The 16,657-nt window shown below is 40.3% G+C and overlaps 1 protein-coding gene across 1 annotated transcript in view; it reads left to right on the top strand.

Moving 5' to 3' along the window:
- sergef (secretion regulating guanine nucleotide exchange factor) overlaps positions 1 to 16,042 on the top strand; it is a 28,258-nt gene extending 12,216 nt beyond the window's left edge. Inside the window, exons 9-12 of the mRNA XM_060886705.1 lie at positions 73 to 197; positions 8,525 to 8,561; positions 13,993 to 14,191; positions 15,332 to 16,042. Of these exons, the coding sequence (XP_060742688.1) occupies positions 73 to 197; positions 8,525 to 8,561; positions 13,993 to 14,177 (347 nt within the window). The 3' untranslated portion in view covers positions 14,178 to 14,191; positions 15,332 to 16,042. The remainder of the gene's footprint in view (positions 1 to 72; positions 198 to 8,524; positions 8,562 to 13,992; positions 14,192 to 15,331) is intronic.
- The last annotated feature ends 615 nt before the right edge of the window (positions 16,043 to 16,657 follow it).

The following is a 16,657-nucleotide window of genomic DNA, read 5'->3' as shown; positions in this document are numbered from 1 at the left end:
CACTGGAAGCTTGTGCAGTCATCGTCTTGTGAACATTTCATTTTATCCCAGGACTGTTTGTAACTTTTTTAGAGAGTGGGAGAGTTCTTACATGGGGAAGAGCCGGTTATGGACAGCTTGGGAGACAAGCGACAGGCAGCGACCGTACAGAATCGAGTCTTCCTTCTGAGGTCAAGACGCTTCATGGAGCCTCTCAGGTATGAGTTTCTGACTGGTTTTAAAGGGAACTTTGATGCTATGTAAACACTTATTTAACAGAAAATTTACAACGTACTTAATGTGCTGTTGTTACTCCTCTGGTTAAATGTAAAAGGTTTTGTATTTTGTTATAAGATTGGGTGTAGTGTGCGAACAGAGCCAGCAGGTGGAGACGTCACTGTGAATATTTTCATTGTTTCTCGCATCCTGCCCAGAGACAGAGCCTTCACAGTCAATGAAGGTCACCGCTAACCTTGGAGATGCAGTGTGTGTGTGTGTGTGTGTGTATGTGTGTGTGTGTGTGAGAGTGTGTGTATAAACTGAAAAAATATTCGGTTGAAAAGTTTGAGTCTCAGATCTTTTGAATAAATGTAAACAGAAAATGTGGCTTACATCTAACACACACAATACTCACACTTTTGTTTTCTTTTACTCGGACATCTGCTGAATATTGGAGACGTGAGCGTGTGTGAGTGTGTGTGTGTGTCTGTGTGTATGTATGTGTGTGTGTGTGTGTACACCATAACTTATTTAAACTATATTAGTTTAAGACCTTGAATGTGAATGAATCTTCAGTGGAAAAGTAGATTTTGAAGGTACATGGTGTGTGTGGGTGTGTGTGGGTGTGTGTGTGTGTGTGTTAGGGAGGGAGCTAGAGAGTGAGAAAAGTAAAAAGAAGCAAGACAGTTTGAGTTACAGACTGACATGACATGTGCCATGCTGCATTTATTTTCTGCTGAGATTTCAGAGACAGATCTGTCCAGACCCTGTCTCTGTAGTTCACATTCCCTTCTCGCTCACAGATTTGGGCAGCTGTCCTGAACTGGCTGCAAGTGTCTAGTATTATCACTTATATATTTAAGTCTCAAAGCTGCTGATTGTGCATTGTCTGTGTTGTTTAGTGATATCTTCTTGAGCACTCTGTGCCATGAGGAAAGGGGACAGAGAAGGACAGAATGTGCTGTAACATGCAGCAAAGTGAGCTATTCTTAATGAAAGTGAGAGGCAGAGGAACAGGGGAGTGCACAACCGGCCCTAAGGACGCATGTGCAGTCAGTGAGCGAGCACAGTGCTGAAATGTGAAGTTTCCATCCTTAATGCATTTTGTCTGAAAGTCCTTGCCTAGGGCTTTATGTAAAATCTCATCCATAACTCTCAACAAGGGCATCCAAGGGAAAGACAAGTCACTGCGTCTGGGTGGTGGCTTAGATCTGCATCTAAACATTTGCCTTCATGTACATCCATTCAGAAGATGCTTTTATAAATAGAATTTCACGTTTGAAGATTGTTATTAATTGACTAGTACAATGTGCAGAATTATTGTAGTAGAATTTTTTTTTTAGATGGAAGAAATAAATAAATGATATAAACATATTTCATCAAAACGATATAGAAATGTTTTTGTTTACTTCCTAACATTGCCTAGGTGATCAACGTGCAGTAAATGCAGTCAGTCGACCTAATGATGATCCTTTTAAATCCAGACACGATCGGACCGTATACACACACGACACCTTATCGAACACTCAAGACTTACACATACTTTCCTATTAAACGCTGAAAACTGACTATAAAACATGTATTAATGGACTGTTGTGCTCTTAACACCACTAGACAACACTTTTTCTCAGAAAATATTTATTTAGTAGTCTTCCAAATTGTCTCACCAAAGAAAATCTCAGAGTTTTTATTCTTAAATATTTTTAGATGTGACATACGGCTAAGTATGGTGACCCATACTCAGAATTTGTTCTCTGCGTTTAACCCATCCAAAGTGCACACACACAGCAGTGAACACACACACCCGGAGCAGTGGGCAGCCATTTTTATGCTGCGGCGCCCGGGGAGCAGTTGGGGGGGTTTGGTGCGTTTGCTCAAGGGCACCTCAGTCGTGGCCGGTCCAAGACTTGAACCCCCAACCTTAGGGTTAGGAGTCAGACTCCCTAACCATTAAGCCATGACGTCCCCAATAAGTGAAGGACCTTACAGTATATAGCCGCTGTTGCTGACACAAGCTGAAATACTCATTCATTCATTCATCTTCTACCGCTTATCCGAACTACCTCGGGTCACGGGGAGCCTGTGCCTATCTCAGGCGTCATCGGGCATCAAGGCAGGATACACCCTGTACGGAGTGCCAACCCATCGCAGGGCACACACACACTCTCATTCACTCACACAATCACGACAATTTTCCAGAGATGCCAATCAACCTACCATGCATGTCTTTGGACCGGGGGAGGAAACCGGAGTACCCGGAGGAAACCCCCGAGGCACGGGGAGAACATGCAAACTCCACACACACAAGGTGGAGGCGGAATCGAACCCCGACCCTGGAGGTGTGAGGCGAACGTGCTAACCACTAAGCCACCGTGCCTCCCTGCTGAAATACTCTATTATTTTAATACTTTAAGAACTGCTAAAATATCTCCCTTTACACACCTGGATCCTACCATGAATGTAATCATTGCTGCTGGCGTGGCATTAAAAACAGATGGTGAAAAACACCATCTCAGTTGGTTCATTGAGAATGTTCACTGTGGGATGTGGTACCTCAGCGGTTAAGGTGTTGGACTACTGCTCGGAAGGTCATGGGTTCGAATCCCAGGTCCACCAAGCTACCCCTTGCTGGGCCCCTGAGCAAGGTCTTTAACCCTCAATTGCTCAGTTGTATAAATTGAAATAAAAATGTAAGTCACTCTGGATAAGGGTGTCTGTCAGAAATGTAAACCTTTTGTGCTAAAGTCAGCCGTCTGGTCTCATCTACTGAAGAGTGTGTTCGGATGACACTCTGTTTGATCTAAAGGGGTTCATGAGGTTTTTTTTAGTCCAAATGTCATTGAAGCAAAAAAAATGTAGACGAACCAAATACAAAGACATTTTCTAACTCGTGTAAGGGAGATAATACTGTATGTTCCTCTGAATGTAGTCACTTGTATTACACAGACACATTACTAAGAATATATTCGAATGTTTCAGTAGTCTAAAGTTTTTACTATGGAATTGAAATATGAAGTTGGTCAAAGCTTGCGGTCTTGTAATCGCATCCCAGCTCTGAAAATATCCGCAGCATTCCCTGTGCTGCAGTCAATGAAATCTTTCCATTCAGTCTCCTCCTTTTCACTTCACTTTACTTTACAACTTCTACACACTACTACACATACAGTAGACTACACCTTGACCTAAATCCTCAAGCCTTAACCCAAATGAGCTATCTCCTAAATCTATAAATAAGCAGGTGGCTGATATCTTTAGGGCTGACCTGCGGAGCGAAGACCTAGAATCCCACAGTGGTGATATTCCTGGCCAGCTTTCACTAGTAAAAGTGCTGAGCTTTAAAGAATTCTATCATTCAAAAACGGTTCATGGGACCTTTTTGTATTATAACAGCTAGTTTTTTGTTAGCTGTTCTTCATCTTCAGAATGTTTAGCTTTCATCGCATCGTTTTAGTTGATGTTTGCTCACGTCCTTTGTTTCTTTGGTGCATTCATTTCGGATCAGTTCAAGATTTGAGGCATAGGCGTTTTCTCACACTTTCATTCTTTGAGAAGAAAAATCTGGATTCACTAATTTAATTAACCATTATGATAGATAGATGAACTTATCCAGAGCGACATACATAAGTGCTTAAATCTGTATAATTGGATACATTAATGCTGGCTCACTAGGTTACATACTGAAGATACCATGAGTTTAAAACATTAGATAGACAAAAGATAGGGAAAGAAGTGCTAGTTGAAGTGTTTCCTGAATAAGTAGGTCTTCAACCGCCGCTTAAAAATAGCCAGTGACTCAGCTGTCCGGACCCCTAGGGGAAGTTCATTCCACCACCTTGGTGCCAGAACAGAGAAGAGTCTTGTAGTTTACTTGCCCTGAGAGATGGTGGAACCAGTCGAGCAGTGCTGGTAGATCGGAAGGTGTGGGGTGCAGTGCGAGGAGTGATGAGGGCTTTGAGGTAAGAGGGAGCTGGTCCATTTTTGGCTTTGTAGGCTAGCATCAGTGTCTGGAATCTGATGTGTGCAGCTACTGGAAGCCAGTGGAGGGATTACAGCAGCGGGGTGGTATGCGAGAACTTAGGCAGGTTGAAAAAATTTTGGATCATTTGCAGAGGATGAATTGCGTTCATAGGTAGACCTGCCAGCAGTGCGTTGCGGTAATCCAGTCTTGAAATGACAAGAGCAAGTACCTCAGCAAGTACCAATGAACAAGTACCTGAGCAAGGTCATGACCTGGGGATGAATCACCTGGGATGAACAGCAGTCCAGTTTTGCTAGGATTGAGCTTTAACTGATGAGCAGTCATCCATGATGATATTTCCATGAGATCCGATCAGAAACTGTGGGATCTGTGGGTGGGAAAGAGAAGATAAGTTGTGTATCATCAGCATAGCAGTGGTAAGAGAACCCATGTGAGGAAATAACTTCACCAAGAGAGTGAGTATACAGGGAGAAAAGAAGAGGACCAAGTACTGAGCCCAGTGGGACACCAGTGGGACACCAGTGGGACACCAGTGGAGAGTCTGCGTCGAGTAGATGTCACTCCCCTCCATGTTCCCTGATATGAGCATCCTTCCAGGTAGGAAGCGAACCATTCCCAAGCTGATCCGCAAATCCCAAGACTCCTGAGGGTGGATAAGAGAGTCTCGTGGTTGACCGTATCAAACACTGCTGAAAGGTCAAGGAGGATAAGGACAGATGACAGGCTGATCTAGCAGCATGTAGATTCTTAGAGGCATCCAAAAGGGCTGTCTCTGTGGAATGAGCTGCTTTAAAGCCAGACTGGTTGGGATCTTGGAGGTTGTTCTGTGAGAGATAGACAGACAGTTGATTATAGACAATGCGTTCAAGAATTTTTGAAAGAAACGAGAAGTGATACCGGTTTGTAGTTACTGATGTCTGATGCATCCAGAGCAGGTTTCTTTAGGATGGGAATAACACTTGCTCTCTTGAAAGTAGTTGGTACGTGACCAGATGCTATGGATTTATTGATGATGGTAATGAAGGGCAGAAGGTCTTGCGAGATGGTCTGGAGCATAGTGGAAGGGAGTGGATCCAATGGTGGTAGGATTGCAAGACTGGATGAGTTTTAAAATCTCTTCTGCTGCTACAGTTGAGAAATGCGACAACGAAGGAGTGGGGGAATCCATACTGTGAGATGTAAGTGCAGTCGGGGCAGAAGTGAAGGTCCTGCAGATTTCCTCAATCTTCTCATGGTAGAAAGAAGCAAAGTCTTCTGCAGTCAGGGAGGATGAAGAAGGTGGAGCCGGGGGAGTTCTTAATATCGTGTATGGTCTTCTTTAGCATCAATGATGACATGCAGTCTTTTGTAATAATTGTGCATGAGGTCCTTAATTCTCTCAGGTGGTTGAGCTGCCCATTCTTCTTGGCAAAATGCCTCCAGTTCCTGTAAATTTTTTGGTTGTCTTGCACAAACTGTAGGTTTGAGATCTCCCCCAAAGTGTCTCAATGTTATTGAGGTCAGGAGACTGTGATGGTCACTTCAGAACCTTCAATTTTTTCTGTTGTAGCCATTGGAGGTTCAACTTTGCCTTGTGCTTTAGATCATTATCATGTTGGAACATCTGAGATCATCCCATGTGCAGCTTTCGTGAAGTAGAATGCAAATTGTCTGCCAGTATTTTCTGATAACATGCTGCATTTATTTTCCATCAATTTTTCCATGTGCCACTGGAGCTCATACAGCCCCAAAACATCAGAGATCCACCACCATGCTTTACAGTGGGGATGGTGTACTTTTCACCGTAGGCCTTTGTTGAATCCTCTCAGAACATATTGTTTATGGTTGTGACACTCCACATCACTCCACTCTGCTTCAAAAGCTGTGAAGCTTGTCTATGTGCTGTCTGGTGTACTGAAGGTGGGCCTTTTTGTGACTTGGGCAAAGTAACGACTTTCTCCTGGCAACTCGACCACGCAGGTCATTTGTATTCATGTACATGTGCTCCTTGAAACGACACCATCACTTTTTTCCCAGAGCAGCCTGTATTTCTCTCAAAGTTGTTTGTGGATTTTTCTTTGCGTCTCGAATAAATCTTCTGGCAGTAGAAATCAGCTAAATCTTTCTTGGTTCATCTGACCATGGCTTAGAATCAACAGAACCTCATATTTTTCACCTCTTCAATAGCTGAATGAAATGAAATGAAATGAAAACTTTTCACCTTCTTGTTTTATTTATCTACATTTAGTTATCTTGATAAAGTCAGAGAAAATTTAGCATACAGTCACAAGATAATGTCTTCTGTTTATATGCCCAAGGACTTGCATAGTGGAATCTGTTTTTTATTTATTATTTCATTTATTTATTTGTGGCTTTTTTTATGTGAGGTAATATATAGCTTTCTCTGAAACATGAGTCAGTCATCTTCTGACGGGTTTCTGAGGGAATAACTTGCGTTTTTTTTTTACTAAAAGTCACATCACAGGAGGAAGGTTCATATATTAGTGAAGGTTCTTCTATGAATTATTATTTATACAAATCCATATGAAACATTTTTAACACAAAATAAAATACACGAATACCATTAATTATAAGATACTTATTAATTAAAAGATACTTAGCTTTTCTCTGACCTGTTAAACAGCTTGTTGGCGTTGAAGATTTATCCAGCTGCGTTTGACATTTAGTTTTGTCCTCTCAAATCATACTTCTCAATATTACTCAATATTACTGCAGGCAACATGTACAAACCTAGGAAGGCACATATGGTGAAACACGTATGGTGGAAAAAACATTAATAATTGATAAACGATTTAATAATTAACTAGTGAAACTAACCAACCGTCGTAAATAACCATTGTAGTTATGAGAATAAAGAATTTAATGATCAACAGGTGCTGAGAAAAGGAAGGAAATAGCTCCAGGTTGGCAGAATCAGTCCACCCAGTGGTTAAGGGTATTCTATTTAGTGTCCAGGGATTGTTTACAGTATATACACAGACACACGATTGTTTCTGCTGTGCTGTGCCAGGTTTCAGGACAGAGCTTCTCCGGCTGTCCCCCAAATTCGGAATAAGGCGTATAGAGGCTCTTTCAAACATCACAATTTTATTAAGACTGAACCAATCTAATAGCCATAATTGATCGGCAGTATTGGTCGGGCTGAAAGCAGCTAATAATAATATCAATATGAAGGGAAAAATCGCCAATATTAAAATTTATCCAATATTGTAACCAATAGAATAGATTGGAATATTATTAATATTAATATCAGTATTAAAATGGTAAAAAGGTTTTTTTTTTTTTTATTTCCAGCTGTGTTTTCCCTTATTTTTGTTATAAATAAAAATATAATTTAAAATTTTAGTAGTTTTAAAAAAAAAGCAGTATCGGCTGATACTCAAGGTTTCGGTATCAGGAACCAGAAAATATAAAGTTGTGTTTTGGCACCTTTACAATTAACGCAATGGTACAAAAATGTGTTATGGATTCGGGTTTTCGGTGTCTTTGGATTTGGGCAAGATTTAAATGCATTTTGCTTGTAATGTAAAATGATTAGCTGAACAAGCAAATCAACCTTTTTAAGCAAGATGGAGACTGAAGTTTCAACATGAATGGGATTGTAATAAAGATGCAGCGTTCTTTACAACTGTGGTGAGCAGAAAAACTTGTCAGAACTCACAACACATCAAACCACAGACTCACCTAAACTGGACGGCTGAAGACCACATCAGGTTCTGCTACTCTCTGTCAAGAGCAGGATTCTGGAGCTATTGTGGGCAGGGACTCACCTAAACTGGACAGTTGAAGACTGGGCAAAAAAAAAAGGATTTGTGTGAGTCCATGATAGCCCCAGAATCCTGTTCTTGATGGACAGGAACGGAACCTGATGTGGTTTTCTGCTGTTGTAGCTCATCCACGGTTCCAAGGTGTGACGTTTTCTGCATGTTGAGATGTGTTTCTACTCATCAGGTTTGTAAATAGTGATTATATTTGAGCTACTTTATTCTTCCGTCCTTCGACCATTTTCTTTTGAACTCTTTTTTCAGCAAGGTATCTTCACTCAGAACTGTAGCTCACTCTGTGTATTCTTTAGAGACTGTCTAAAGAAAGTCTAGAGTCTACTGTGTGTGAAAATCTCCGGAGATCAGTAGCTCATCATTTCATGGTCAAAGACACGGAGATCACAATTTTTCTTCATTCTGATGGTTGATGTGAACATTACATGAAGCTCTTGACCTGCATCTGCATAACTTCTGTATAATTGGCTAATTAGATAACTAATCGTTTTTCTAATATTGTGCTCAATGACTATGGCTTGAATCTACATTTTAATTTTTCTAATAGTTTCTTTTTTTCTGGATACAGATTGCATGTGGCTCAGAGCACAACCTTGCCATCGTAGGTGAGTACGTTATTTGTTGTCCTGTGTTCATACATTGTTGAAGTTTAGTTTGTCAATTCTTGTTATGTCATAATGTTAACATTAAAATACAGCTTTCATTCTCATCCCTGAATTATGAGTAGTCATGCTGTGGTGTATTTAATTGTAGTATTTCATAATTTGATCATTAGCACTAAATGCTAGCAGTGATATGATTGAGGCATGAAGGAAGTGAGAAGTTGAAGCTCAGAATTGTCATTTTTGACCTTCATGCATTCAAGCACCAAAGTGGGTTAAAAACATGGATCGAATTTATTGTTTATTAGCAACAAGCTAATCAGCTCACTGTGATGAGTGATGTATATTTCCCGCCTGGAAAGATTAAACTGTATAAGTCAATGTTATAGATTTAAGGCTACTGCAGAATGCTTGTATCTGTGATTGAAATGCTTTGAGCAGCCATGTTGACATTACATCACTTGCTGAACTCTGAGAGACTCATGGTTGCGGAGACTAAAAGTTTGTGTAGGAATTAGAATAGGATAGAAGCCTATATTTTGTCACATATTCATTACTGTACAGCTTAATTCTTCCTTCACATATCCCTACTTTGAAGGTTGGGGTCAGAGCACTGGGTCAGCTTTGATACAGCACCACTGGAGAAGTGAGGGTTAAGGGCCTTGCTCAAGGGCCCAACAGTGGCAGCGTGGCAGTGCTGGGGCTTTAACTCCAGTCTTCCAATCAACAATCTAGTGTCTTAACTGCTTAACAGTACATCCTCTATGCAGCATAATGCCATACTGTAGGCCTTATCTACCGATTTCAAACTCTGATAGTTCAATTATTTGGATTTCCTGACATTACCTAAAGGATAAAGAAAGAGATATAGTTAAGTAGTCAGTACCAGACTCAATTTGAGCTTTTTAAAGAGGCTTCAAGAAAGCGTGAATGTAGTCATTAATGCTCAGTATATTATATATAGTCTGTATGTATATATTAGAAGATATATACCATAATAAGGACATAATAAGGACTTTAATAAATTCCTTATTATCCTTTGTAGGTTTGCATACATTAAAAATTATAGCCCTGTTTTTTTTCCTTTTTTCTGACCTCAGCTCTAGCACATCCAAAGCAGCAGGAATGCTCCACTATATATTACTCCATATTATCATGCTGATGGTGAACATGTTTGATCCCAACACACAGCGCACAAGTTCAGGAGCTGGATGATGTGGGTTGCTCTTAGAGCTGGGCAGTTTGATGCTTACAGAGATTTGTTTATCTTTTTATAGTCTCTTACAGTTTCATATTGAAGATTTCAAATTGTAAAAATGTTTTTGGTACAGATCTTTTAAATAATTTTGTCCAGTGCAGTTTTAATTTAACATCTATATATATATATATATATATATATATATATATATATATATATGGGGGGCACGGTGGCTTAGTGGTTAGCATGTTCGCCTCACACCTCCAGGGTTGGGGGTTCAATTCCCATCTCCTCCTTGTGTGTGTGGAGTTTGCATGTTCTCCCCGTGCCTCGGGGGTTCCCTCCGGGTACTCCGGTTTCCTCCCCCGGTCCAAAGACGTGCATGGTAGGTTGATTGGCATCTCTGGAAAATTGTCCGTAGTGTGTGATTGTGTGAGTGAATGAGAGTGTGTGTGTGTGCCCTGCGATGGGTTGGCACTCCGTCCAGGGTGTATCCTGCCTTGATGCCCGATGACGCCTGAGCACAGGCTCCCCGTGACCCGAGGTAGTTCGGATAACCGACAGAAGATGAATGAATATATATATATATATGGGGCATCGCCTGAAACCTAGAAACCCTGGCTAGCTACTCGTTACTTAGGGATAACATATACTATGTATATAGCAGTGGTGCAACAGGATCCTGGATTCACAAGTGTCTGTATAGAAATACAAATACTTCCAATATTATCTTATGGAATTAAAAGAAAAATAAATTACTATTCAGTTCAAATTTATTTGCATAGCGTTTTTAACAATGGACATTGTCTCAAAACAGCTTTGCATAACATAAGAAACATAATACAAAAAATTTCATATTATATGAAGATTAATATCATACAAAAGTTTAGTCCTATATTTAAGTGTTGGATTTATCCCAATGAACAAGCCTGGGGTGACTGAGGTGAATGTGGCGAGGAAAAACTCCCTTAGATGGAAAAGGAAGAAACCTTGAAAGGAACCAGACTCAGAAGGGAACCTCGTCCTCATTTGTGTGACAGTAAAAATCACAGAAATTCCTTTTAATATTGTGATATATCTTTTTATCACATCACCTGCTTCTTGTTGCTACCAGAAAGGGTTTCTTTCGTACTACTGTTTCATGGAGGTGGTGTCCATATAACCCATCTGTCAGCTGGTCTTGTTGGGAGACCAGTAATTATTTGTAGATATCTTGTAGTTAATGCAAATTAAGTTTCAGTTTAAGTTTCAGTGTTTCTCTCACATTTATAGTCCAATAAGATGTTAGCATGTTGCGTTGTATTTATATATGTGTGGTAGGTTAGTGGTGAAGGTGTTGGACTAGGTTTCGGGAGGTTTTGAGTTCTCGGGAGGTTTGGGAGGTTTATATATATATATATATATATATAGCTTTTTTAAATGCCACAGACCACATTTCAAAGTTTCATATTTTTGAGATGTTACTGAAATCTGTCTATAGCTCCTTTTTTTTATAATTAAAGGAAGAGTCTGGGTGATTTGACTTTATTTGTCAAATCAGTGAATTTATTACACAATAGTTCAGAAGCTGGTTAAGTGACAATGGTCTCTCATGTGACTGATAGAGAGAAACAATGCCCAATTATTGAATATTAGTATATTATGCCTTATGTTGCTAGGGCTTTAAGTTTGTTGCTATGGAAACAGCAGTGCAATACAGCACTTCCTTTCCCTGACTAAAGGCTGAACGCTCTAGTCTTTCTATTCAGTAAACGATTTGCTCTTCCAATGAGCTTTTAATCCTTTCAGACGGAACTGCCGGCACTGCCGTTCATCTTCATCTTCATGTTCCTTATGACAGCCACAAACAAATGTTTTTTTCCCCTCCCTTTGTTGTTAGACATGATCTCATGATAAGTTGCTGGGTTGTTGTGCGGTTTCATGTTTTGGAACGTGTAATTTCTGAGGAGTATGAAAGTGAAAACTGAGAGTGAGAAATCTGAGAAAAACTAGTCTCCCTTTGAGAAAAGAAAGCTCACTTCAGGTTGCCATGGCGATGAGGCAGTTATGCAACGGTGTTACCATGGCACGTGTTGCTACTGCACGTGTTTCCATGGTGGCGCAAGCTTGACCACGCCCATCAGCTGGATGAACTCAGAGTCCAGTACGCATCAGTGTGTTAATGTGTGGCAGTTTGGGGTATTTACTAGAGTATAAGACTCCAGATACAGCTTATTCACAAGCCTTTACTTTATTGATACACCGTAGTTCCATATCCATGTGTGTAAAATGCAAAATTTCTGTGTTGCTAAGTCTGTTGTGTTTATTTACCTCATTTACTGAGACAACCCAGTAGAATTACTTTCTTCTCCTCTCTGGCATCAACTAGATGGTTTGGGGAAAGTATTGTTGCATATCAGGATCACAAATAATATGAGGTTGTAGCACCAGCTGCAGACTATTGTAATCAGGGCTGAAAAAGCTTTATAATTAGATTTGGGAATTTTTTTATGTGATGGAACAGTAGCAATGAAGATCCACTAACAATTCATAAAAATGCAGCAATGAAATGTTTCAGCGAGCCTAGTGTATGTTAATTCATTATTCATTACATGTTTTAGCTAATTAAAAAAGTCCACATGATACTGTTTTTTTTTTTTTTTTAATTTTATTTATTTATTTATTTTTGCAGTTTGAGTGAAATACATGTCCATAAATGTGCCACTGATGCCTAGCTACACTGGTCAATTTGGAAGTGTATCTGGGGTGTTTTTTTTTTTGTTTTTTTTTGTTGTTTTTTTTTTTGCACATGAAATATATCTCATTGTTTATTGGACTGTTCGCTCTTCATAACTGCATTTTGATCTGGACCAGATGGACAGCTTGTCTATACGAGGATTTTTTTTCTTAGGCGCTGAACCCACCAATCACTGAAAGGTAATGAGCATGACTGACTGACGTCAATGGCAGACTTACAGAGAGCTCAGGATTTTAGTATTGATGAGCTGAGGAGCCAAATTTATAAATGTTTTATTAAGTAAATTGCAATAAATTGATGTTTATTTTGGAAAATTTTTTTTTAGGTCTAGCTAGAAAGTGTTTATGACGTTGTTTGTTGGGGAATGTTGTAGCTCAGTGGCTAAGGTGTTGGACTATTTTCACTACAGCACAGTGAAATCATTTCTTTGCATATCCCACATTTGGAAGTTGGGGAAGTTCAGAGAGCGACCCTGGAGTAGGCAGAGTTAAGGGTCCTGCTCAACAGTGGCAGCTTGTCAGGTGCTGGTGCTTGAATCCTGATCTTCTGATCAACAACCCAGTGCCTTAACCGCTTGAGCCACCACTGCCCCTACAGATCGGAAGGTCGTGAGCTCAAATCCCAGGTCCACCAAGCTGCCACTGCTGGGCCCCTGAGCAAGGCCCTTAACCCTCAATTAAACAGGATTTCAGACCAACACTGAAGATTGATTTAATTAAGAAGTCATGGAGAAAAAAACAGGTCCTATGGCTGACTGGTGGTGCTGTGAACAAGTACTTGTACTGCTCAAAGACAGCAGTGTTTCCAAAAAAGTATAGTAATAATAAAACCCCAGCCATCATGGTATGGCGGTGCAGCAGGTAGCAGTAGTGTTTTCCTGCTCTAATCTCCATGGTTTGTCTTGTCTTACCATGTGAGCAGAGTTTTTGTTTCACTGTAAAGACGAATGAATATACGTGGCATGTAGACTGAAGTGCCTGATAAAATATACGACTTCAGCTAATTAATAACAATTCGATATGTGTTTATTTCACAAATTAAATAATTTAGCGATTATTCTGAGTAGGAAACAAAGATGATATAAATAAAACCTGTATGTTATTTTAATACTAAAACATGGAGTTTTTGGGCAGGCAGTATTAGCTACTTAACACTGATGCATATCACCACAATGCACAGTGTGTTAATATATAATGACACCATACAGTACACTGTCTTACTTTCCTTAGGTTAGGTAGGACAATATTTTACGGAGTCGAATGTGTCATACCTACAGTAACTACTCCGAACTGCATTAGCTTCAACTGTTTAACTGCTTGCTGTTTGCACTCCTGGAGAATTAAAGGATCCTTTAAAGGATGTTTAAGCGGTTAATGGCTCGAGCTTACTTAAGGGGTTCTATTATGAAACCTATAAAAAGCCTTTAAGTCTAGGTAACTCCTTGAATGCTACGTAGAATATTTATGCTAGATGTTATTTAATGTGATCTGTCTTTTTAGGGAATCAGGTTTTTTCCTGGGGTTGGAACGAGCATGGGATGTGTGGAGATGGTTCTGTTTGTGATGTCATCCAACCGCAGCCAATCCCCGATCTCCAGAATGCCAAAGGACTCCTGATTGGCTGTGGAGCAGGACATTCCTTGGCACTTTGTTGTTTGAAGAACATTAAAGACACTGGAAGATGAACAGCAGTTAAAAGGTTTTAGGTCCTCTTTGTATTTGTTGTTTGTTTATTTGTTTTGATATAAAAGGTCATTATTGGACTCGTAGACTTGTTTCACAAAATCTTTTTTTTTTTTTTCATTTATTTTAGAATGTTTTAACAAGTGAAGTAGCTGATCAATGAGCTTATTATTGTATGGAGTAGTTTTTATCTCTTAATTTCTCTCTCTCTCTCTCTCTCTCTGTCTCTCTCTATCTCTCTTTTTTCTCTCTCTCTCCCCTCTCTCTCTTCTCTCCCTCTCTCCCCCCCTTTCTATCTGCCCTCTCACACTCTCTTCTTTCTTTCTTTCTCTCTCCCCTCTCTCTCTCCCCCTCTCTCTGCCCTCTATCTCTCTCTCTCTCTCTCTCTCCCCCCCTCTCCTCTTGCTCTCTCTCACTCTCTCCCCTCTATCTGCCTCTTTCTTCTCTCTCTCTCTTCCCTTTCTCTCTTCCCCCCTCTCTCTGCCCTCTCTCTTCTCTCTGCCCTCTCCCCCCTCTTCTCTCTCTCTCTCTCTCTCTCTCTCTCTCTCTCTCTCTCTCTCTCTCTCTCCCCTCTCTCTCCCCCCCTCTCTGCCCTCTCTCTCTCTCTCTCTCTCTCTCTCTCTCTCTATCTCTCTTTTTTCTCTCTCTCTCCCCTCTCTCTCTTCTCTCCCTCTCTCCCCCCCCTTTCTATCTGCCCTCTCACACTCTCTTCTTTCTTTCTTTCTCTCTCTCTCTCCCCTCTCTCTCTCCCCCTCTCTCTGCCCTCTCTCTCTCTCTCTCTCTCTCTCTCTCTCTCTCTCTCTCTCTCTCTCTCTCTCTCTCTCTCTCTCTCTCTCCCCCTATCCTCTTGCTCTCTCTCACTCTCTCCCCTCTATCTGCCTCTTTCTTCTCTCTCTCTTCCCTTTCTCTCTTCCCCCCTCTCTCTGCCCTCTCTCTCTTCTCTCTGCCCTCTCCCCCCTCTTCTCTCTCTCCTCTCTCTCTCTCTCTCTCTCTCTCTCTCTCTCTCTCTCTCTCTCTCTCTCTCTCCCCTCTCTCTCCCCCCCTCTCTGCCCTCTCTCTCTCTCTCTCTCTCCCTCTCTCTCTCTCTCTCTCTCTCTCTCTCTCCCCCCCCCCTGCCCTCTCTCTCTCTCTCTCTCTCTCTCTCTCTCTCTGCTAGACTGCTTGAGCGGCGACACTCAAATCACTGAGCGTCTTCTGTTAACTCCATTATTTTCTCATATTCACATACTGCATCCCACTGTGATTTAGATTTCTACAGCAGCCCAAAAGTTGCCTTTTCACAGGAAACACTTCAGGAAGCCAGGAATGATGTCACGTTGTCTTCGATGGAGCAGCTGATATATTTTCTACTTGATGATTAATTAGAACGGTTATATATGCAACTGGTTTTACATTAAACCCACTCCAGTTACCAAATACAATAGAAAGATAGATTATTAGAGATATTTTTGTATTGATTTTGAGATTTAATAAGATTAATGATCTCTGTGTTCATATTAAAAATGCCATTTAAAATCTTTAATCCCTGCCTTTCACCTGAATTTGTGTTTACCTTGAGAAGAAATGAACTGTGTAATAAAGCTAAGGTTTATTAGAGCTATGTATTTAATCTGCTACTTTTAAATTCAGTTCAATTTTATTTGCACAGCACCTTTATCAACACGCAAAGAACGTTTTCGGAAATCCGACTAACATTATGGAAATACTGTGTACAGCGGTGCATAGTTTGGAATTCAGGTAGGCTTCATTTGTTAAAATACAAGGATTGTTCAAGGTCACTGTCATATCTGACATATAGATATCATTCGAGCATTTTTTTGTTGTATTCCCACATGATATTGAATGTAAAATAAAATCTCAGCTATTATATGTAACTCATTCACTTCTTTCTTCAATATCACTCTTATGTACAGTATTCTATGTACTGCATGGCCAAAAGTATTTGGATACCTGATCATCACCCGTCACACTCATATGTGCTTGGAATCACACAATAGTATACAATATCTCTGTGCATTATAATTTTCCTTGGAACTAAGAGACCCAAATGTGTTCAGCATGACAGAGCTCAATGAATGCATGGTTTTGACAAGCTTTGAGTGGAAGAACCCGAGTGTCCTGCACAGACCCCTGACTCTGAATCAACCTCTCCGAACACCTTTGAGATGAACTGGAACATTGGCTGAACCCCAGACCTCCTCACTTACAACATCAGTGTCTGATCTCACTAATGCTCTTGTAGCCGAATCCCCACAGACATTTCCAGAATCTAGTGGAAAGCCTTCCGAGAAGAGTGGAGCTTATTATAACAGCAAACAGCAGACATATGGGCGTGATTTACTGGTGTCCACAAACTTTTGGCCATATATTATCTAAATATATGTCTAAATGAAATACATTCATTCATTCATACAGACACTAATTTCTAAGCTGATAATCCAAAAATAAATAAATAAATCAAAAAGTTTTAATACTCAAATGT

This window comes from Tachysurus vachellii, chromosome 14 (assembly GCF_030014155.1).
Source record: "Tachysurus vachellii isolate PV-2020 chromosome 14, HZAU_Pvac_v1, whole genome shotgun sequence".
In the NCBI taxonomy this organism is placed as follows: Eukaryota; Metazoa; Chordata; class Actinopteri; order Siluriformes; family Bagridae; genus Tachysurus; species Tachysurus vachellii.
Note: the sequence above shows the minus strand (reverse complement) of the source record. Positions and strands in the feature narration are given on the sequence as shown.